The 24379-nt window shown below is 39.9% G+C and overlaps 1 protein-coding gene across 1 annotated transcript; it reads right to left on the bottom strand.

The window, feature by feature from the left end:
• On the bottom strand, positions 1535-3197 carry LOC107627198. The gene is made up of 2 exons (XM_016330051.1): positions 3190-3197; positions 1535-2030 (listed from the first exon to the last, which is right to left on the bottom strand). Exons 1-2 carry the CDS (start codon positions 3195-3197, stop codon positions 1535-1537), a joined length of 504 nt encoding a protein of 167 aa, XP_016185537.1.

Genomic DNA, 24379 nt, shown 5'->3' with positions numbered 1-24379 from the left:
AACTTGATCCGGAGAATGCAACATCTCCCAAGCCCAATGAACTCCCCATTTCTGATCTTACCCATTCTCTTTACTTTCTGCTATTTACTTTCATGCTAAACTCCCCTTCCCCATTTAAGATTCTGCAATTTACCTTCCATCCTTTATTTTCTGCAATTTACTTTCCCGCCATTTAATTTCCTGCAATTCTCAACCCAATTTCTGCTTAGCTCAACTAGAACATTCTTCCAATTAAAGTTGCTTGACCAATCAATCCCTGTGAAATTCGACCTCACTCTATTGTGAGTTTTTACTTGACGACAATTCGGTATACTTGCCGAGGGAGATTTGTTAAAGGACAAGTTTCCATGCATCAGAACGGTCAAATGTTGTGGGACCCATTGATTTTACCGTTCCTCACGTTTAACCCTCTTTCTTCAAATTCAATGCTGTGTTGCTGGCGGCTGGTGTTTAGCGCCCCAACGCTGACATGCACATGCCATTTAGGGCGTTAAACACCACCCTTGGCGTTTAATGCCAGAATTGGTTTTTTTTTTAGGATGAGCCTTGGTTCTAGACGCCCAGGTGGCATTTAGCGCCCTATGAGGTATGAAAACGTTGAGAGTTGTGCCATCCAGGGCATTAAATGCCCTCCCTGGCTTTTAATAGCAGCTTCTGCCTTCTAACACAGGCACTAAACGCCCTCGCGTTTAGCGCCCCCAAACGACGTAGAACCCATGAAATTGTGTGCCTTCTGGTGCTGAACGCCAAGCCTGGCATTTAGCGCCAGAACACTCGAGTGGACTGTGCTCCAAGGTGTTTTGTTTCTCCTCCAGAGTCCTCTGTTCCTATTTTAAACACTTTGCATGACCACAATCATCATAAAACCAAGGAAAACTAAGAATAAAGATAAAAAATAAATGGAAGTCAAACTGAAAGAAAAACCAAAGGATACTCAGGGTTGGGTTGCCTCCCAAAAAGTGCTTATTTACCGTCACTAGCTTGACGGTCAGCTCTACTACAGAGAAGGTTGGTCATAAAGCCTCAACTCTTCACCTCTCATTGTGAACCACTTTTTTGTATTCTCATGTATTAACTCTATATGCTCAAGAGAGAGTATCATGTTCACTGTGTGTGGCAGGATTGGACTTTTAGTAAAAACCACCTTCATTATTGGTGAGAAATCATCAGTGGGGATCTTCTTGTTCCTCCAACCCTTGGGTACTTTCTTCTTGGGACCTCCCTCCTTGGTGGATGATGTCCTCCTAACACCAAACTTAGGTTTGATGTCAGGGGAAATTGTATTGGCTCCCACCAAAGGAGGTTTGAGTTGTGAACTCTATTTTGCTTCAGTCAAGGATCCTTGGAGACTTGGATTAGTGGGCTCACTCCACATGCAAGTGCCTCTTTCACCAAAGTGACGTAAGGGTCTAAAAACCTTGAATACCAAGTAGTTCTCATGCATCCTCAGAACCAATTCACCTTTTTTCACATCAATCAGAGCTCTCCCAGTGGCCAAGAATGGTCTTCCTAGGATTATAGAGTCATTTTCATCCTATCCCATATCAAGGATCACAAAATCTGCAGGGAGGAAGAATTCTCCAACCTTGACCAAGACATTCTCCACTATTCCATGTGCTTGTCTCAGAGATTTGTCTGCCATTTGTAGTGCTATCCTTGTTGGCTGTGCCTTTTGGATTTGTGGCTTTTTCATCACAGACAAGGGCATTAGATTAATACTTGTACCAAGATGACATAAGGCTTTGTCAAAGGTTATGTTTCCAATAGTACATAGAATCTGAAAGCTCCCTGGATCAGGCATCTTCCTTGGTAACTTGCTCTGAATTATTACACTGCATTCCTTGGTCAGGACCACTGTCTCATCTCCCTTTAAGGTATTCTTCTTAGAAAGTAACCTATTTGTTTCGGAGGTTACCTGAAACGGAGAGATCGATCTAGGACGAGACCTTCTGGTACGGCCGAGACTGCTACGCTCGATCAGTTGGAGAGGGAGGAGCTGCTGATCCTCGTTCACTGGAGGGGGGTGGTACCTGCAAGAGACTCTGATGCTTAAGTCAGTACGGACTTTAGGCAGGTTTTTTGTAGAATTGGAGTATGAATTATACCTGGGTGCTCCAGTGTATTTATAGAAGTGTTTTGTGACCTTCCCCTAAGATAAGTTTGTTATCTTATCTTATCTTTTGTAGGTGAGATCCTCATCTTTTTGGTTAGCCGCCTTCTAGTGGGCGGTGACTCCTTATTTTGGGCCTCTTTGGGCCCTTCTTGGGTCTTGTCGTGATTTGTCCGAGCTCTTTATGAGAGTTTGTTGCAATGGTACGACCTTTGAAGAGGTCGGTCCTTTTATCTTCGCCCGACCTGGACCTTATAGTTTGGTCCAGGCTATGAACAGTGCCCCTGCTTGAGCTTCGACCCTTCCCCGAGGTCGTGCTTCCGAGCTTCGACCACTTTTTGGGAAGTCGTGCTCGAGCATCAGTTCAGCTGTGTTTGATTAGTTCCTTCGCACGCGATTCTGGCATTGTTTTGTTTAAATGCGAAGCATTTTTAGCTCCTTAATTGTGGCACTGCTTTCAAGGACGTTAGTTCCTTAGGAGCACGCGAGCGTTTTTAAAGCCTATTAATTGGGCATTTATTTGTATTGCCATTTCTTTTTCCCTCTCTTTAAACTTTGTTTGAAATCACAGAAGGGGGTTTTTTACTTTTCTAGCTTACCTTTTTCTTCTGTTTTTCTGCTTGAGAAAACTTTTTTCGTTTGGCTTCCTTCGATTTTGCCCCAAGTTTTTCTTCTTTGGAGCTTTTGGGAGGCGCCCTCGGATTGTTGGTGTTTTTGCTGTGCGTCTGTTGCTATCGTCCCTTTCTTCATCGTAGGTTGGTACTTCTTTTTTATGCCTTTCATATTTTTTGGTTGTCTGATGGCTGTGATTTCCCTCTATTTGAACTTCTAGTGATATTGCATGTTTTTGTTTCTCTGAGGAAAGTTGAAAATTTTATCTTTGCCGCTTGTTTGCGGAAATGTCGGCATTGGGGGTTTTTTGGTTTTCACTCGTGCATTCGGGCTTTTTTCTTTTTTGGTGAAGGGGCTAGGGTTTTGATTCCTCGTGTTCTTCTTTTTTTGTATCTGCTTTATTGCCTCTAAAGGATGTTCCTGTGTTTTGGTGATGGTTTTCTTGTTTCTTGCGAACCCTGGGGCACCCTTTCATTTGCTGTGTGCTTGCTTTGCTTTTGTTGATTCTATCCGAGTTGTTATGGTGGTGACATTCCTTTTATTTCCTTGCTGTAGGTGTAGTTTCTTATGTCTTCTCATAAAGATATTGTCGAGATGTCTACAAAGGTCCCTGCTGGTATGGCTGACTGGTTAGATTCCTTAGTCTTAATGTGTGTTACTGTAGCTGACCCAGAGTATTGTGAGAAGCTTAGGAGATTTCATAGGATTTGTGGGAGTGGGGAAGATGAGAAGAACTATGAGCTGGTGTCGCCCGACCCCAAGGAGAGGGTTAGTTTCCCTCCCTTAAGTCAGGCAGAACGTCCTTTCTTCTATGCCTATGACTATTTCTTTACCCAGCTACGTATTACCATTCCTTTTACTGCATTTGAGACCGAAATCCTGTGGAACTGTAATGTGGCCCCTTCGCAGCTTCACCCGAACTCTTGGGCTTTTATGAAGATCTTTCAATTGTTTTGTCAAAAATTGGGTGTCCGACCTTCCCTTTCCCTCTTCCTTTATTTGTTTGTGTTGACAAAACTGGGAGAAGCCAAGAAGAAGGCATCTGGGATCTCCTTTCGAGCTACTCAAGGGAAGAAGGTTTTTTCCATGTTTGATGATTCTTTTCGAGATTTTAAGAACTTTTATTTCAAAGTCCGAGCTGTTGAGGATGTTCACCCCTTTTTCTTGGACAAGAACAATGAACCGACCTTCCCCTTTTGGTGTTAGAAAGATACTGTAGTTCTTAAGTACCCGTGGGAGAGTCTAGATGAGATAGAGAGGGCCTTTGTAGGTGTCTTGAAGGAGCACTGGGGAGAGCCTCCTCATCTGGACACGAAAAAGTTTTTAGGAGATCCCACTCTCCTTCACTTCGAATTAGGTAGTGGCCGACTTTTTTACAAGGCAGTCTTTTTTTATTATTCATCTGAATTTTTTGTATTCCTCTATTGCGTGACCATTTTTATGGTTTCTTTTTCTCCTTTTCAGAGATGGTGGTCCATTCTGATTCGATGAAGTTCCTTAGAAAGACCAAGAAAACAGTAGCCGCCCAAAATATTCAGAACAAGGCGTCGGGGGAGGGTTCTAGCCAGGTTCCTCCGAAGAAGCCGGAGTCCGACCCTCAGGGTCCGAGGAAGGTCATCCCGGCCCCTCGAGTTCGGACGGTTCCTACTGAGCCTCTCTTGGCGACTTCTGGTGCTGCCTCCTCCCCTACTTCGTCTGGTCCTCCCCCTAAGAAGCCAAGGACTGTCGGGACATATGATTTGGATGCTAAAGACTTTGATGGTGTGGCTTTCGCTTCAAAACTTATTGCTCCTTATGGCAGGGTTCCTACTGATAACGTGTCAATCCTTCACCACCTCGACTTTATATGAAGCAATAGTATCCGGATGGTTAATCTTAGTGCTGCCTTGTCTCGGGTTGTTAGAGAGTCTCCTATCTGTGCCACTAAGGCTTTCCTTGAGGAGGCCAAGGCTGATTATGAGAGGGTAGAGGGCTTGAAGTGTGAGTAGGAGGCCAAGAGTGTCAGATTGGAGCTTATGGTGGAGAAGGAGAAAGCTAGGGCCACAGCTGCGAAGGCGGCCGCTAATCTGGCTGAAGATATGGCCAAAAAGGCTAAGGAGAGCCATACTCGGACCTATGGCGAGCTGTTGGAGACCAAGGAGAGGCTTCAGTCCGCTTATGATGACTATGCCGAGCTCCAGGGCCATGTGGTGAATGGTATGATTGCTTTATATGAGAATCTGAAGGCCCAGGTCCGAGTTGTTGCTCCCAACGCCGACCTCAGTCTATTTAGCATGAATAATATTGTGGAGGACAGCAAGATTGTGCCTGCCCCTGATGATGATAAGGCTCCTCCTTCTCTGTCGACAGTTAAGGCTTCTACAGCCCCTTCTGCTGAGGTGGTCCCTGATGATGATGATGATGATGAATAATTTTGTTTTTTATCAAAATAATTTTAACTCTTGGGTTGCCATGGGGCAGCCCTTGAGCCTTTAATGTTTTAATTTTTGTGTTTCAGTTTGTCTTAGTGATGCACCAATTTAGCTCTTGGCAAGGTGCTTTGAGGTTGTTCATTCAAGCCTTGTATAGTCTTGTGTTTTTGGCGATGTGGTCCCTTCCTGGGTTTTTTATACCCTAGGATGTAGATGTTCGGGACTCCTTGGTTCGACACCTTTTTCAAGGTGTTGTTTGTTTTATGGACTTCTACCTTTGCCTTTTCAATCGTGCCTTGTTTTAGTTGTGCTGACAACCTTCTGTTTTGGCGACGTCGTCTTTTATGGCTTCCTGTCCGTGCTTTTTAGTCAGCTTCCAACAACTTTTTAGGTAGCGTTCTCATATAGAACCTTTTCTTTTTAGTTTGTTTGGATGACTTTTTAGCCTTGTTCCGAGGTCGCGCTATCGCCTTTTAAGTAACGTCCCTTTTCAGGACTTGTACCTTTTGGCTAAGCATTTTGGCCTTAAGTTCGTTCAACCTTTTTGGCCTTCGTATGGTGTTGTTCCCTTTGTGGTGATCCTTTCATTGGTCCGACTTCTCTGTCGGGCCTTCTTAAGTTATTTCTAGTAATCCCATTTTAGTCTGACCTCGTCAGGTTGCTTTATATGGGTTACTTTTTATAACTTCTCACATTAACTTTTGACTTCGTCGCTTCACCTTGCCGACCTTTCCTTGGTTGGGCGATGAATTTTGCATTTTGAGCATAAATTAATGCATCTTGGTAGGAAACTTTTCAGGGAATCTTAAATTTTTATTCAGGTATTAAAATGAAAAATATAGATAAAAGTATATACAAATCAGTGCTTACCCTACTAGTCGGGCAGCTTTTAGGTCTGGGCCTTGTGCCTCATTAAAAACCCTTTAGGGGAAAAAGAGTGTGCCTTGGCTGGAGACCCTTTTCCTAGCTGTAGTACCTTCTTAGGTTGCAGGCATGCCATGACCTTGGGAGCTCCCGCCCTTGGAGGTCGGGCACCCTATACTAACCTTTTTCAAGTACTTCTGTGACTCGGTATGGCCCTTTCCAGTTGGCTGCTAGCTTCCCTTCTCCTGACCGACCTGCTCCAATGTCGTTTCGGATTAGGATGAGGTCGTCGGTGGTGAAGCTTCGTTGGATTACTCTCCGATTATACCTCAAAATCATTTGACGCTTCAGGGCTTCCTCTCTAATCCGAACTCTTTCTCGGACCTCTGGAAGTAGGTCGAGATCTTTCCTTTGTGCTTGGGAGTTGGTATCTTCATTGTAGAGGATCACCCTAGGGGATCTTTCTTCTACCTCTACGGAAATCATTGCCTCCATTCCGTAAGCAAGTCGGAAGGGTGATTCCCCGGTGGTGGAGTGTGGTGTTGTCCAGTATGCCCATAGGACTTGCGGGAGCTCTTCAGCCCAAGCTCTTTTTGCATCCTGTAGTCTCCATTTTAACCCAGCCAATATGACTTTATTGCCAGCTTCCGCCTGTCCGTTGTCTTGTGGGTGTTCCACGGAGGTGAACTGGTGCTTGATTTTTGGATCAGCTACCAAGTTCCTGAAGCCCGTGTCAGTGAACTGAGTGCCATTATCCGTGGTGATGGAGCATGGGACCCCGAACCATGTGACAATGTTAATGTATAGGAATTTCTGACTTCTTTGGGCGGTGGCAGCGGCCAATGGCTCTTCCTCGATCCACTATGTGAAGTAGTCTATTCCTACAATGAGGAATTTAACTTGCCCTGATCCCTGGGGGAATGGTCCGAGGAGGTCAAGCCCCCACTTTGCGAACGGCCAGGGTGAAGTAACGCAGATGAGCACTTCGAGTGGGGCAATATGAAAGTTGGCGTGCTTCTGGCATGGGGGGCATGTTTTGACGAACTCTGTTGCTTCCTTTTGCAAGGTCGGCCAGTAAAAACCAGCTCGGAGTACCTTTTTGGAAAGAGCTCGTGCCCCGAGGTGGTTGCCACACATGACACCGTGGACTTCTTCTAGGACTTCCCTTGTAGCGGAGGTCAGGACGCACTTTAGGAGGGGTGTTGAGATCCCTCTCCTATATAGGAGATTGTGCACTATGGTGTAGTACTGTGGTTTTCGTACTAGCCTTTTTGCCTCTTTTTTATCTATGGGGAGTGTTTCGGACATGAGGTAGTTGATTATGGGAGTCATCCACCCTCGGTCCTGATCTGATATGTTTAGAACCTTCTCTTCTTCCGAAGTTGATGGGATTTGTAGTGTTTCTTGGATGAGACTTCTATTGTTGCCCCCTGGTTTGGTGCTGGCTAGTTTCAAAAGTGCATCAGCACGGGCATTTTGTTCCCGAGGTATATGTCGGATCTCGTATCCCATGAATTTTCCGAGCTGTTCTCTAATCTTGTCTAGATATTTTTTTATGGTGGGATCCTTTGCCTAGTAGCTTCCTTCTATTTGCGAGGTGACTACTTGTGAATCGCAGAAGATGGTAAGCTTTTGGGCTCCGACTTGCCTAGCCAACTTCAAACCAGCCAGTAGGGCATCGTACTCGGCTTGATTATTTGAGGCGGGAAATTCGAACCTTAAGTAGAGTTTGAGTTGGGTTCCCTGGTCACTTTCTAGGATAACGCCCGCTCCACTGCCGACTCTGTTTGATGAGTCGTCAACGTAAAGGTGCCAGTCAATGGGGATTCTTGGGGTGTCGATGTACTCTGCGACGAAGTCGGCCAGGTATTGGGACTTGATGGCTATCCGAGCTTCGTACTTAAGGTCGAATTCGGACAACTCGACCACCCATTGTAGGATTGTTCTAGCTAAGTCGGTTTTCTGCAGGATACCTTTAATGGGTTGGTTGGTCCGTGATAAACCACTATTTTACGATTTATCTTGTGCTCAATTGAGTGGTTTTATCAAGTCTTTGCACACTTATTCATACTATTTGCATGATTTTACAATTCCCTTCCAATTTTGTTATATGATTGAAAACTTGCTTTTTGAGCCTTTAAATTGTATATTTTTAACTCCCCTTTATACCATTCTATGCCGTGATTTGTGCGTTAAGTGTTTTCAGGCTTTATATGGCAGGAATGGCTTAGAGGATGGAGAGAAAGCTTGCAAAAATGGAAGGAGCATAAGAAATAGAGGAGACAACTAGCGAGGATCGACGCGTGCGTATACCTGACGCGTACGCGTGAATTGGAGTTCGCATAGCGACGCGTGCGCGTGCCTGATGCATACGCGTGACATGCGCTACCTGTAGAAATCGCAGAAAATGCTGGGGGTGATTTTGGGACAAGCAGAGACTCAACACACATTCTCATTCGGATAGTTTTTAGTTTTAGTTTTGAATCTTAGAGAGAAATTACTACCTTCTCTAGGTTTTTCTTGACATTCATAGATTTCTAGTTTTTATGCTTTTGAGGCTTTTGCTTTGGATATTGAGAAGAATCACCACCTCCGTTGAAGTTGCTATTCTAGTTTATTTTCCTATTCCTTTACTCTTTTAATTGCCCATTAACCCTGTTCAGATAAGTATGTTTATGATTTTAGTGGTTATTAATGCAAAGAACTATTTTTATTTTTAATTGACTTTCAGTTGTTAATTAATTCATCATGTCTTATTCTTATTCCCTTAATATTCCTGTGAACATTATATTCATGTCAATGGAGTAGTTTCCTAACTTGATTGGGAGTTGATTAAAAGGAGACCCTTGAGTTGGAATACTCAAGTGTAATTCTAATTGGAAGTTATTGGCTAACTCTCTAGTCTCTAACTCTAATCCTTCCTTAAGAGAGGATTAGGACTTGAGGATAGAGTTGGTTAGTTAGTTACTTGACTTTCCTTTCTTCAGCAAGGGATGACCAAGCAGAACAATAACCTTTTACTATTACACTTGGGAAAAAATCCAACAAGGATAGGACTTCCAATTAATCTTCTCCTGGTCAAGGCTTTTATTTCATTATATAAATTCTTTCGTTAATTTTCATTGCCTTAAATTACAATTATTTAATTTCCTGTTCTGCAACTCTTAGAAATTCTCGGAAAATTCCTGACTAATAAAATAGCACTCTTTTGTCAACTCGTTGGAAGACGACCTGGGATTTCTACTCCCAATATTTTTATTCTAATTTTGTGACAACCCTTTCTAAATTGATAAGTGGATTTTCGTCGGTTAAGAACTGTACTTACAATGCTGTTCTATTTATAAATTCTTAATTGACTAATTTTCGCCGCATCAATTTTTGGCGCCGTTGCCGGGGAGTTGCAATTGCGTGCTAAATCATTAGTTGGTGTACATATTTTTAATTTTTGTATATTTTATTTTATTTTATTACCATGAGCTGTATGTTTCTTTCATTGAATGATGCGTTCGCTGCCTTATCCAAGCTTAGCTGCGTTTGATCCTGAAATTGAAAGAACTATTTCACGTATTAGGCGAGCTCAGCATCGGTTAGCACCTGAGGGTGGTGAAGTGGTTACTACCAATTCACCAGTCTCTTCTAAAGGTGAATCTGAAGCGCCATCTGAGGAAGAAACAAGCTCCTTTACTACTGATTCTGTTGATTTACGTGCAGGTAATATGGTGGAGCCCAGAAGGATTACTCTCCAAGAAGCAGGCACTCCAAATTTTACACTATAACCGTATCAAGCGCGTCACCCAAATCTGGCTCCAAATTTTGAACTGAAGACTGCGCTAATTAACTTAATACCTAAGTTTCATGGCTTACCTGCTCAGGAGCCTATCAAGCACCTAAGGAATTTTCAGACAGCATGTTCTACTGTTAGGCGTCGTGGTGTAGATGAGACTTCTATTCTGCTAACCGCCTTCCTGTTTTCTCTTGAGAGAAAGGCGAGGGAGTGGTACTACACTCAACCTGAAGTAGTTGTTACCAACTGGGATACGCTCAGGAGAGAATTCTTAAAAAAATACTTTCCAGCTGAAGTTACTGATAGGAAACTATGAGAAATTTTATATCATTTTGAAGCCCCAGATGTTAGCTTTCCAGCACAACTGGAACTGCCTCATTTGGACCTCTGTAGCTCAAGTTATGATCGATTAAGTGCGAAGAGGTCAGGATTGACAGCTTAGCAATTCCTTCATTTCTTCATGAGTTCTCCCACATTGCATGATTTTCTCTTTATTTCTTCCATCCAATACTTGCCTTATGAACCTAAAATCATTCAACAAACACATCAAGGTATCGAATAGAATTAAAGTGAATTAAAATCACTAATTTAAGGGCCTAAAAAGCATGTTTTCACACTTAAGCACAAATTAAGGGAGAATTACAAGACCATGCTATTTCATTGAATAAATGTGGGAAAAGGTGATAAAATCTCCTAAATTAAGCACAAGATAAACCACAAAATTGGGGTTTATCAAAACTCCCCATACTTAAACCAAGCATGTCCTCATGCTAAGAATACAGAAGGACAAGAAAAGGGGTATGAACATTTATTCAATGCAAATGGACTATATGCTCCAATCTACATGCATGCAACTAAATGCAATATGACTCTATCTACTTGGTTAAAAGTAAATCAATCTCCAAGAACATATATAAGCAAGTAGGGCTAATATCATATGACGATTCATGAATCCTACCAATTCAAATATCAAAATGAAGTTCAAATAGACTTGCAAGAAGAAAGCTCATGAAAGCCGAGAACAAGGAATTGAGCATCGAACCCTCACCGGACGTGTATCCGCTCTAGCCGCTCTAGTATATAGGGTTGATCACTCAATTTTCTTCTAATCATGCTTTCCATGATTTTTTTTTATCTAACAATCAACAATTATTCAATGCATGCATACTTTTATCATGAGGACATATTCACAGGTTATAATGGACTTGTTCGTTGCCCCATTTAGAAGCCTTTCTATTTCTTTCCTTCTTGGTGGCCAACCTAAAGGAAAGAGAAAGAAGGATAATTAAGCCTACAACAAAGATATCAAAGCAAATAGAACATAGGCGGGGGCTAATGCCAAATAAGAGTAAGGTTCTCATCTACATGTTAGCTACGCATGTAAGTGAGAGAGCAGTATAGGCAAAGGGCATATCAACTAATACTTGATGCAAGAAAAAAGTCAGAGTACAAGTGAATAACATGAAGAGCATGTTGAGCATCAATTTCAAACAAGAAAGAGTAGGTCATGAAAGACATGCAAGTTCATATCAATGCACAAAAGATGCAAGAGTCATAAAAGATTAAGCATTGATTTAGAAGTTCATCACCCATCAATATCAAACAAGTCAAGAAGCACCAAGATTAACCAAGAAATTTTCAACAATTAGGTAAAATAATTCAACGCCATTATTACAATAAAAAACTTAGAGAGGAAAATAAGAACAAGCTATAAGAACGAAATTAAAATGCAATGAATAAAAGTATGCATATGCAAATAACAAAAGAAAATGCAAAATAAGAAAAATAAAATTGATAAAACTAGAATTCTGAAAGGAGAGGAAGAAAGTAAGAAAGGAAGATGAGAGAAGAACAAAGGTATAAAGAAAGAAGAAGAAGGAGAGAAGATAGAAGAAAGAAAGAAGAAGAAAGGGGAAAAAAACAGGGCGTGTAAGTGTCACTCACGCGTGTGCGTGGATGGCAGGATGGACAAGAGATGCGTAAGCATCCTGTACGCTAGAGAATGGATGGTGAGAGTGTAAATTGACGCGTATGCGTGATGTACGCGTACGCGTGGGTGCAGCTGTGCGTTTCCCGTAGCGTACGCGTGGTGTTCGCACAACTCTCGTGTTCCATGTATGGAACCATGTTGACGCATCGACGCGTAAGAGTCGGGCACGCATACGCGTGCCTGACCCCCTTTTTTTTTTTTTTTTACATATGAAAACAGAAATATAACACTCTCCTAATCTACAAGAATTCTAAAAGAATCAAAATTAAATTTTAACAACAAATCTTTTTGGTTTTTAAAAATTTTTCAAATACAAGACACACAAAACTTACACTTCAAGTAAAATACAATCTAACAACAACTATTCTAAACAAAACATAAATCTAACAAGAAATCTATCAATCAAAGCAAAATGTAGAAGAGTATAGAAAATAAGAAAAACTACCTACAATGGCAATTTAATTCATTCATTGATTATATATACAAGAGAATGGAAAGAGGTTACTATGGTGAGGTCTCTCCCACCTAGCACTTTTAGTTTAAGTCCTTAAGTTGGACATTTGAAAAGCTCCTTGTTATGGTGGCTTATGCTTGTATTCATCCTTGAACCTCCAAGAATGCTTGCTCTTCAATTGGTTGTCAGAACTTCCAACCATCTTCACCAAGCTTGGGGGAAGTTCTTCCCAAGATATGAGCTCCCAAAATTGGTCTTCATGTTGTGATCCGGGATCCCATATCTTATTTTCACACCCATCTTCTAATTGATCATCATGGTTCCACTTGGGTGGTAGGTGATCCGAGTTCTCAACGAAACCACCAAAAAACTTCCTAGACCCATGCAATTTGGTTCTACACCAACCATTACTATTCAACTTTAAGCATGTAACCATCATGAACTTAGAGTGATGTTTCCAACCACTAACCATCTCTCTCCTACTCTTAACTCCACAAAGAGCTCTAAGTTGTCCATCATTTTCAATCAAACCATATTCAAGTGAGAAAATAAAGCTTAAGGATAAGAATTTTACCTACTTGAATGTTGTGTTAGATGGTGACTTAGGAAGGGGTGGTTCCAATGGTCTTGCAAGTTCTACTCCCTTGTACTCTTCTTTGATTACCTCCACCTCTTGACAAGATTCTTCAACTTCAATTATTTTCTCACCAACTTCTTCTACACATTCTTTGTTGGTGGAGCTTGCTTCTTGATCAACTTCTTCGAATCTTTCTTCTTTCTCATTATGCCTTGGAAGTTGTGCATTATCCTCCTCAACATCAAATTCAAACTCATTGGAAGAAGGTTCAACAACTTCCATAAAATCATCAATACTATCACTTGGTGTGGAAGTGTCTTCAAGCTTGAAATCCACCTCTTGTTCAATTTTGCCTAGCTCTTCAACCACTTCTTCTTCTTCAACAACCTCCATCCCTTCCACTTGTTGCACAACACAGTCTATGCTCCGCTCTTCAGTTGATTCTCCACCTTTATCCGTGGAGACGCCTTGTCTACGGTATAGATCCCATGCGTCTAAATTGGTTTTAATTTTGGCAAGGTTAGCCTCGATAGCTTCATTCATTCTTTGGGCTTCCTCTTACTCCTTTTGACGAATTATTTCTTGAAGCCGATCCATTGCTTCCTTGAGATGATCCATTGGCTCTTGTTCTACTTGGCTAGTATAAGTAGGATCATATTTCTCTTGGATGGATGGATATGGGTGTTCTTCCATGGAAGGTTATGGTGGAAAGGAAAATTCATTATGTGGTTGAAAATTCTCATACATGGGAGGTTGTTCATCTTGATAAGAATAATGAGGTGGTGGTTCTTGAGGGTATTGGTGATGGAATTGGGGTGGTTCTATATATGGTTCATATGGCTCACAAGGTGGTTGGTATGGTGGGTAAGGATTAGGGTCATATGGAGATGATTGGGGGTAAGGGACTTGTGAGTAAGGTGGTTCAAAATTATATTGAGGAGGTGGTTCATAGGCATATGGTGGTAGTTGTTGACAATCACAATAAGGGTCACCACATCCACTAGATTGATATGCATTAGGATCGGAATTTTATCTATAAGAAACCGAAGGTTGTTGTTGCCAAGAAGGTTGATCAATTCCTTGAGGCTCCTCCCTCCTTTGATTGTTCCATCCTTGATGCATATTGTCATTGTAGCTCCCATTTCCTACAATATAATTTGAACCAAACTCATAGCCAAAGGGGTGAGAATTCATGGTAGCAAATAAAAACAAAAGCTAACAAAAATAAGCAACAAAGTCCTAAAGCTAACAAAAACTAACAAATAAGAAAAGGACAAATATATTCACAATATTCACAATAGCCAATAATATAACACTATTGCAACTCCCCGGCAACAGCGCCATTTTGATAATGAGGAAATTGTTGTGTCAATCTAGAATTTCTCTTATAGAAATAAGAACTTCGTTGTAAGCATAGCTCTAAACCAACAAACAATTCTCACATCAAAAATTTGAGTTGTCACAAGTACAAACCCCAATAAAAATTAACCAAAGTATTCAAACCTCGGGTCGTCTCACAAGGAATTGCAATGAAGTGTTCAATTATTGGCTATGAAGATGCAAGGGGGGTTGAATTAGTAATTAACAAGAAAATAAACGATAAGAAAGTAAAATAACAAGATCTAATAAAATAAGGGAGAAGAACTCTTGGCTAGACATGAAAAATTGAGATCACTATCCTTGTCTACAAACCATATATTGACAATTATGAGGAACCAAGCTCATTAAGTCTACTTCTATGCTTGAAGTATATCAAATGGCTTGATCAACATCAATCCAAAGGTTCTAACCTAGCTATTAATTGACTTAGTAGTAGGCTAGTATCAATGGTTATCAAATTGACCACCAAGGGTTCTCAAATCACTAATTCAATGAGACCCAATGATTCAATGTCACTCAATTCCCTTAGCCTAAGCCAAGAGTCAAGAAAACTACTCAATAACTAGTAGAAGCATTTCATCAAACACCTAGAATGTAATGAAAGTAAATATCACAAAATGCAAGAATTAACAAAACCCATAACTAACATAAGAAAGAAATCAATAATAGCAATGAAGATGAACATAAAAAGGACATAGAAACATAAAATTGCATTAGAAGAAATTAAGATCCAACAATGGTTCATCAACATTAAAGAGAACAAAATAAGAAATGACAAGTAAAACTAGAAGAACAAAGATGTAATAACAAGAAATTAAAAGGGAAGACTAAATGAAAACAATAATTCAAAATTGGATTTAAGAAAATTTAACCTAAACTACCCTAAATTCTAGAGAGAAAGAAGAGCTTCTCTCTCTATAATTCTAACCTACAACATGATCAAAACTAAACTATGGCAACTTGGTTCATTACCCCTTCAATCCTTGGGTTTAATAGCATCGGAAATGAGTTGGATTGGGCCCAAAATGAGCTAGAAATCGTTGGCCATGAGTTGCTAAAATGGACCCATGCTGATCCTGCAATGCATACGTGTGATGCACGCGTACGCGTCCCTAAACGCCAGGCAACTATGGCAAATTTTATATCATTTTGAAGCCCCAGATGTTAGCTTTCCAACATAACTAGAACCGCCTCATTTGAACCTCTGCAGCCAAGTTATGATCGATTAAGTGCGAAGAGGTCAGGATTGACAGCATAGCAATTCCTTCATTTCTTCATGAGTTCTCCCACTTTGTATGTTTTTCTCTTCATTTCTTCCATCGAATACTTGCCTTATGAACCTAAAAACACTCAACAAACACATCAAGGAATTGAATAGAATTAAAGTGAATTAAAATCACCAATTTAAGGGCCTAAAAAGCATGTTGTCACACTTAAGCACAAATTAAGGGAGAATTACAAGACCATGCTATTTCATTGAATAAATTTGGGAAAAGGTGATAAAATTCCCTAAATTAACCACAAGATAAACCACAAAATTAGGGTTTATCAAACCTCCCCACACTTAAACCAAGCATGTCCTCATGCTAAGAATAAAGAAGGACAAGAAAAGGGGTATGAACATTTATTCATTGCAAATAGACTATATGCTCCTATCTACATGCATGCAACTAAATGCAATATGACTCTATCTACTTGGTTAAAAGTAAATCAATCTCCAAGAACATATATAAGCAAGTAGGGCTAAGATCATATGATGATTCATGAATCCCACCAATTCAAATATCAAAATAAACTTCAAATAGACTTGCAAGAAGAAAGCTCATGAAAGCCGAGAACAAGGAATTGAGCATCGAACCCTCACCGGACGTGTATCCGCTCTAGTCGCTCTAGTGTATAGGGTTGATCACTTAGTTCTCTTCTAATCATGCTTTCCATGATTTATTTTTCATCTAACAATCAACAATTATTCAATGCATGCATATCTTTATCATGAAGACTTATTCATAGGTTGTAATGTGGCTAGGGTAAAGGTAGGGATGTATATGGTCAAGTGAGCTTGAAATTTGAATCTTTGATCAACCTAAGATCTCACCAAACACATATAACAACCTATATAATTCTAATACAATACCTAGCTACCCATGATTCCTACTTTTTTCACATACTCATGCATTCTCTTTAATTCACATTCCATATGCATTGTTATTGTTACTTTACTTTGGGGCATTTTTGTCCCTTTTTTATTGCATTTTTTTTCTATATATTTTTTTGTTTCTTTTATTTTTCTATTTCTTTTTCTATATATATATATATATATTCATTTTTTTTTCACAACAAAGTACATACAAACGTATCAATGGATATGGATTTACATATTTGATGCATAAGCATATACCCAATCCCATGATTTTCAACAAAAATACAAAATACACTTTTACCTCAACCAATGTCCCAAGTTTTCCATACCCAAATGATACAAAACACTAGCCTAAGCTACTCATAGATCCAAATTAAGGGACATTTATTGTTTTTCACTTAGGGGTAGTGATGTGCTAAAATTTATAACAAAAGGGATTAAATAGGCTCAAAATTGGCTAACAATGGTTGATGAAAGGTAGGCTATTTGGGTAAGTGAGCTAAATGAAATGATGGCCTCAATCATATAAATGCTTCTATACATGGAATAGTGGACATAAAGAATCAAACAAATCAAAGATAACAATCATAGGAAGAAAATAATGCACACAAGAATGAAAATAAATGGTTATAAGATGTAACCACGCAATTGGGCTCAAAACTCACATGCTTGTGTCCTTAGCTCAAAATCCATGTTCCAAAATAAATTCTTCAACAAAGTTCAACCAAAAAAAAATTTTTAAAAATTGGTAGGATGCCCTAAAATAATTTCTTGGAAAATCACTTATCACCCTAACCAAGTAGTCCTAACATAAAAAGAGATGGTAAAATATATACAAGTTCTAACTAACATGCAACCTATCATGCAATGCAACAACTAGCTACAAAGAAAATTAAGAATTGGTATTGAATAAGCAAATTTTACCCATGGAGATCGGTCGGACGACCTCCCCACAATTAGAAATTTGCACCGTCCTTGGTGCAAGTAAAGAAGAGCAAGGTGGATCGGTTGCTACAACTGATGAGCTCCTTCAAAAGGTTATGCGGATGGACTTGTTCGTTGCCCCATTTAGAAGCCTTTCCATTTCTTTCCTTCTTGGTGGCCAACCTAAAGGAAAGAGAAAGAAGGATAATTAAGCCTACAACAAAGATATCAAAGCAAATAGAACATAGGCGAGGGATAATGCCAAATAAGAGTAAGGTTCTCATCTACATGTTACCTACGCATGTAAGTGAGAGAGCAATATAGGCAAAGGGCATATCAACTAATACTTGATGCAAGAAGAAAGTCAGAGTATAAGTGAATAACATGAAGATCATGTTGAGTATCAAGTTCAAAGAAGAAAGAGTGGGTCATGAAAGACATGCAAGTTCATATCAATGCACAAAAGATGCAAGAGTCATAAAAGATTAAGCATTGATTTAGAAGTTCATCACCCATCAATATCAAACAAGTCAAGAAGCACCAAGATTAACCAAGAAATTCTCAACAATTGGGTAAAAGAATTCAACACCATTATTAAAATAAAAAACTTAGAAAGGAAAATAAGAACAAGCTATAAGAACGAAATTAAAATGCAATGAATAAAAGTATGCATATGCAATAAACAAAAGAAACTGAAAAATAAAAAAAATAAAATTGATAAAAATAGAATTCTGAAAGGAGAGGAAGAAAGTAAGAAAGGAAGATGAGAGAAGAAGAAAGGTGTAAAGAAAGAAGAAGAAGGAGAGAAGAAAGAAGAAGAAAGGGGAAAAAACAGGGCGCGTAAGTGTCACTCACGCGTGCGTGTGGATGGCAGGATGGACAAGCGATGCGTAAGCATCCTGTACGCTTGAGCGTGGATGGTGAGAGTGTAAATCGACGCGTACACATGATGCACACGTACGCGTGGGTCCAGCTGTGCGTTTCACGCAGCGAAGGTGTGGTGTTCACGCAACCCTCGGGTTCCATGTATGGAACCATGTTGACGCATCGACGCGAAAGCGTCGGGCACGCATATGCGTGCCTGGCCCCCTATTTTTTTTTTACATATGAAAACAGAAACAGAACACTCTCCTAATCTACAAGAATTCTAAAACAATCAAAATTAAAATTTAACAACAAATCTTTTTGGTTTTTGAAAAATTTTCAAATATAAAACACACAAAACTTACACTTCAAGTAAAATACAATCTAACAACAACTATTCTAAACAAAACATAAATCTAACAAGAAATCTATCAATCAAAGCAAAATTTAGAAGAGTATAGAAAATAAGAAAAACTACCTACAATGGCAATTCAATTCATTCATTGATTATATATACAAGAGAATGGAAAGAGGTTACCATGGTGGGGTGTCTCCCACCTAGCACATTTAGTTTAAGTCCTTAGGTTGGACATTTGGAAAGCTCCTTGTTATGGTGGCTTAGGCTTGTATTCATCCTTGAACCTCCAAGAATGCTTGCTCTACAATTGGTTGTCAGAACTTCCAACCATCTTCACCAAGCTTGGGGGAAGTTCTTCCCAAGATATGAGCTCCCAAAATTGGTCTTCATGTTGTGATCCGGGATCCCATATCTTATTTTCACACCCATCTTCTAATTGATCATCATGGTTCCACTTGGGTGGTAGGTGAGCCAAATTCTCAATGAAACCTCCAAACAACTTCCTAGACCCATGCAATTTGGTTCTACACCAACCATTACTATTCAACTTTAAGAATGCAACCATCATGAACTTAGAGTGATGTTTCGAACCACTAACCATCTCTCTCCTACTCTTAACTCCAAAAAAAGCTCTAAGTTGTCCATTATTTTCAATCAAACCATATTCAAGTGAGAAAATAAAGCTTAAGGATAAGAAATTTTACCCACTTGAATGTTGTGTTGGATGTTGACTTAGGAAGGGGTGGTTCCAATGGTCTTGCAAGTTCTACTCCCTTGTACTCGTCTTTGATTACCTCCACCTCTTGACAAGATTCTTCAACTTCAATTCTTTGATCACCAACTTTTTCTACACATTCTTTGTTGGTGGAACTTGCTTCTTGATCAACTTCTTCGAATCTTTCTTCTTTCTCATTATGCCTTAGAGGTTACGCATTATCCTCCTCAACATCAAATTCAAACTCAATGGAAGAAGGTTCAATAACTTCCATAAAATCATCAACATTATCACTTGGTGTGGAAGTGTCTTCAAGCATGAAATCCACCTCTTGTTCAATTTCGTCTAACTCTTCAACGACTTCTTCTTCTTCAACAACCTCCATCCCTTCCACTTGTTGCACAACACATTCTATGCTCCACTCTACGGTTGATTCTCCACTTTCATCCGTGGAGACGCCTTGTCTATGGTATAGATCTCATGCGTCTAAATTAGCTTTAATTTTGGCAAGGTTAGCCTCGATAGCTTCATTCATCCTTTGGGCTTCCTTTTGCTCCTTTTGACGGATTATTGCTTGAAGCCGATCCATTGCTTCCTTGAGATGATCCTTTGGCTCTTGTTCCACTTGGCTAGTATAAGTAGGATTATATTTCTCTTGGATAGATGAATATGGGTGTTCTTCCATGGAGGGTTGTGGTGGAAAGGAAAATTCATTATGTGGTTGAAAATTCTCATACATGGGAGGTGGTTCATCTTGATAAGAATAATAAGGTGGTGGTTCTTGAGGGTATTGGTGATGGAATTGGGGTGGTTCTACATATGGTTCATATGGTTCACAAGGTGGTTGGTATGGTGTGTAAGGATTAGGGTCATATGGAGGTGATTGGGGGTAAGGAGCTTGTGAGTAAGGTGGTTCAAAATTATATTGAGGAGGTGGTTCATAGGCATATGGTGGTGGTTGTTGACAATCACAATAAGGGTCACCACATCCACTAGATTGATATGCATTAGGATCGGAATTATACCTATAAGAAACTAGAGGTTGTTATTGCCAAGAAGGTTGATCAATTCCTTGAGGCTCCTCCCTCCTTTGATTGTTCCATCCTTGATGCATATTGTCATTGTTGCTCCCATATCCTACAACATAATTTGAACCAAACTCATAGCCAAAGGGGTGAGAATTCTGGTAGCAAATAAAAATAAAAGCTAACAAAAATAAGCAACAAAGTCCTAAAGCTAACAAAAACTAAAAAATAAGCAAAAGACAAACATATTCACAATATTCACAATAGCCAATAATATAACACAATTGTAACTCTTCGGCAATGGCGCCATTTCGATAATGAGGAAATTTTCGTGTCGGTCTAGAATTTCTCTTATAGAAATAAGAACTTCGTTGTAAGCATAGCTCTAAACCAACAAACAATTCTCACATAAAAAATTTGAGTTGTCACAAGTACAAACCCCAATAAAAATTAACCGAAGTATTCAAACCTCAGGTCGCCTCACAAGGAATTGCAATGAAGTGCTCAATTATTGGCTATGAAGATGCAAGGGGGTTGAATTGGTAATTAACAAGAAAATAAACGACAAGAAAGTAAAATAACAAGAACTAATAAAATAAGGGAGAAGAACTCTTGGCTAGACATAGGAAATTGAGATCACCATCCTTGTCTACAAACCATATATTGACAATTATGAGGAACCAAGCTCATTAAGTCTACTTCTATGCTTGAAGTATATCAAATGGCTTGATCAACATCAATTCAAAGGTTCTAACCTAGCTACTAATTGACTTAGTAGTAGACTAGTATCAATGGTTATCAAATTGACCACCAAGGGTTCTCAAATAACCAATTCAATGAGACCCAATGACTCAAGGTCACTCAATTCCCTTAGCCTAAGCCAAAAGTCAAGAAAACTACTCAATAACTAGTAGAAGCATTTCATCAAACACCTAGAATGTAATGAAAGTAAACATCACAAAATGCAAGAATTAACAAAACCCATAACTAACATAAGCAAGAAATCAACAATAGCAATGAAGATGAACATAAAAAGGACATAGAAACATAAAATTGCATTAGAAGAAATTAAGATCCAACAATGGTTCATCAACATTAAAGAGAACAAAATAAGAAATGACAATTAAAACTAGAAGAACAAAGATGTAATAACAAGAAATTAAAAGGGAAGACTAAATCAAAACAATAATTGAAAATTGGATTTAAGAAAATTAAACCTAAACTACCCTAAATTCTAGAGAGAAGGAAGAGCTTTTCTCTCTAGAATTCTAACCTACAACATGATAAAAACTAAACTATGGCTACTTGGTTCATTTTCCCTTCAATCTTTGGGTTCAATAGCATCAGAAATGAGTTGACTTGGGCCCAAAATGAGCTAGAAATCGCTAGCCACGAGTTGCCAAAATGGACCCACGCTGATCCTGCGATGCGTGCAAGTGATGCACGTGTCCGTGTCCCTAAACGCCAGGCAACTATGGCAAATTTTATATCAATTTGAAGCCCCAGATGTTAGCTTTCCAACGCAACTAGAACCGCCTCATTTGGTCCTATATAGCTCAAGTTATGATCTAAGTGCGAAGAGGTCAGGATTGACAGCATAGCAATTCCTTCATTTCTTCATGAGTTCTCCCACTTTTCATGCTGTTCTCTTCATTTCTACCATCCAATACTTGCCTTATGAACCTAAAATCACTTAACAAACACATCAAGACATCGAATAGAATTAAAATGAATTAAAATCACCAATTTAAGGGCCTAAAAAGCATGTTTTCATAGTTAAGCCCAAATTAAGGGAGAATTGCAAAACCATGCTATTTCATTGAATAAATGTGGGAAAAGGTGATAAAATCCCCTAAATTAAGCACAAGATAAACCACAAAATTGGGGTTTATCAGGTACCAAGAAAGGAAAAGAGAAAGCCACTGACAAGACACCAGCAAGGCGAGGAACCAAGAGAACACTGGCAAAGGCACTTCCGTCTACCAGTGTCAAGCCACCAACAAAGTGGGTGAAGCGGATTATTAAAGTTGATGAATCAGAAAAAGCTTTTCTCGCCCGAGACTCCACACGGTTTGCTAACTGTTATTGCGAACAGATGTTCCCCATCCTAGCCGAGAGGAACTACAATAATGAGTATCTGCTCATTGTCCCAACACACTTTGTTGATTTTGTGGAGCCTCGAATTAAGAGGAGACAGTGGGGATTTTTGAGGAGGTAGCCGCGAGAGGCCAACTTATCATGGGTAGTTGAATTCTATTCAAACTTCCAATCGCCTACTCTGCAGACTGTCTACATTCGTCAGCAGCAAGTCCCTGTCTCCGAGAGTGCCATACAGAGAGCACTAGACATTCCACCTAGGCCAGAGGGATGGGATGCATATCAAGAAGCATCTCGTAAGCGCCAGATGTATCAGTTCGACTGGGATAGCGTCCTTGGAGTTATAGCCCAACCTGGAAACAAGTGGATCTACGGGCAGCATCATTCAAAATCCAAGAGCATCTCAGCCCAGTCACTCACCCTAAAGGCTCGCGTGTGGGCACAAATTATGTCACACTGGTGCACAAAACCACAATCACACTTTTGCAATTTCGCACAACTAACCAGCAAGTGCACTGGGTCGTCCAAGTAATACCTTACGTGAGTAAGGGTCGATCCCACGGATATTGTCGGCTTGAAGAAAGCTATGGTTATCTTGTAACTCTTAGTCAAGATAGCAACAATAATTCTCAGTTTTAATTGGAATAAGTAAAAGAGCATGGATTAAATGATACTTGTTATGCAGTGATGGAGAACAGGTTGAGGTTTTGGAGATGCTCTGTCTTCTGAATTTCTGCTTTCCTACTGTCTTCTTCTTCACGCACGCAGGTCTCTTTCCATGGCAAGCTGTATGTTGGTAGATCACCGTTGTCAATGGCTACCAGCTGTCCTCTCAGTGAAAAGGGTCCATGTACATGGCTAATCATCTGTCGGTTCTCACTAATGTTGGAATAGGATCCATTGATCCTTTTGCACACTATCACTGCGCCCAGCATTCATGAGTTTGAAGCTCGCCACAGTCATCCCTTCCTGGATCCTACTCGGAATACCACAGACAAGGTTTAGACTTTTCAGATCTCAGGAATGCTGCCAATTGATTCTAGCTTATACCACGAAGACTCTGATCTCACGGTTTTGAATGCTCTGTTGTCAGGAGAGGCAGTCAAACTCGTGAAACAGGTATCTAAGAGATATACATTCAATCTAAGGTAGAACGGAAGTGGTTGTCAGGCACGCATTCATAGGTTGAGAATGGTGATGAGTGTCACGGATCATCACATTCATCATGTTAAAGTGCGAATGACTATCTTAGAATAGAAACAAGCGTGATTGAATGAGAAACAGTAGTAATTGCATTAATCCATCGAGACACAGCAGAGCTCCTCACTCCCAACCATGGGGTTTAGAGACTCATGTCGTAGAAAATACAAATTCTGATGTAAAATGTCATCCGGTACATAGTAAGTCTCTAAAAGTAGTTTTTATACTAAACTAGTGACCTAGGTTTATAGAAATACAGTAAACTGTGATAGATAGTGACCTAGTTTTTATGCCCTTAAGGTCAGTTATGGACCACCCAAGAGCTGTCTTGTGTGTCCTTAGCACTTGAAGTAGTGCTTTTTCCTCCTGTGGATTTAAAGCAGAGCTTATGATCACCGAAAAAGTGTCACATTCTCCCAGAAATACATATTTCAGGGATGGTGGTAGTAGTTTGAGCTCGGGTTTAGGATGTTTCTCCTCTTCCTAAGGAATTTTCAGAGGCACTTTTATTTCCTCTGATTCCTCCATATCAGGCTGAACATCTTTAAAGATGTCCTCTAGCTCTGATTGGAGACTCTCAGCCATGTTAATCTCCTCTACCAGGGAGTCAATAATATCAACAAGCATGCAGTCTTTTGATGTGTCTGGATGCTTCATTGCCTCAACAGCATTCAGCCTGAACTCATCCTCATTGACTCTCAAGGTCACTTTTCTTTTTTGGACATCAATGAGGGTTTGTCCAGTTGCTAGGAAAGGTCTTCCTAGAATGAGAGTTGCATTCTTGTGCTCCTCTATTTCCAGCACTACAAAGTCAGTGGAAAAGGCAAATGGCCCAACCTTGACAATCATGTCCTCAATTATGCCTGATGGATAT

The sequence above is a fragment of the Arachis ipaensis genome, chromosome B02, assembly GCF_000816755.2.
Source record: "Arachis ipaensis cultivar K30076 chromosome B02, Araip1.1, whole genome shotgun sequence".
Classification (NCBI taxonomy): Eukaryota; Viridiplantae; Streptophyta; class Magnoliopsida; order Fabales; family Fabaceae; genus Arachis; species Arachis ipaensis.
This window is presented reverse-complemented; position numbering and strand designations above follow the sequence as displayed.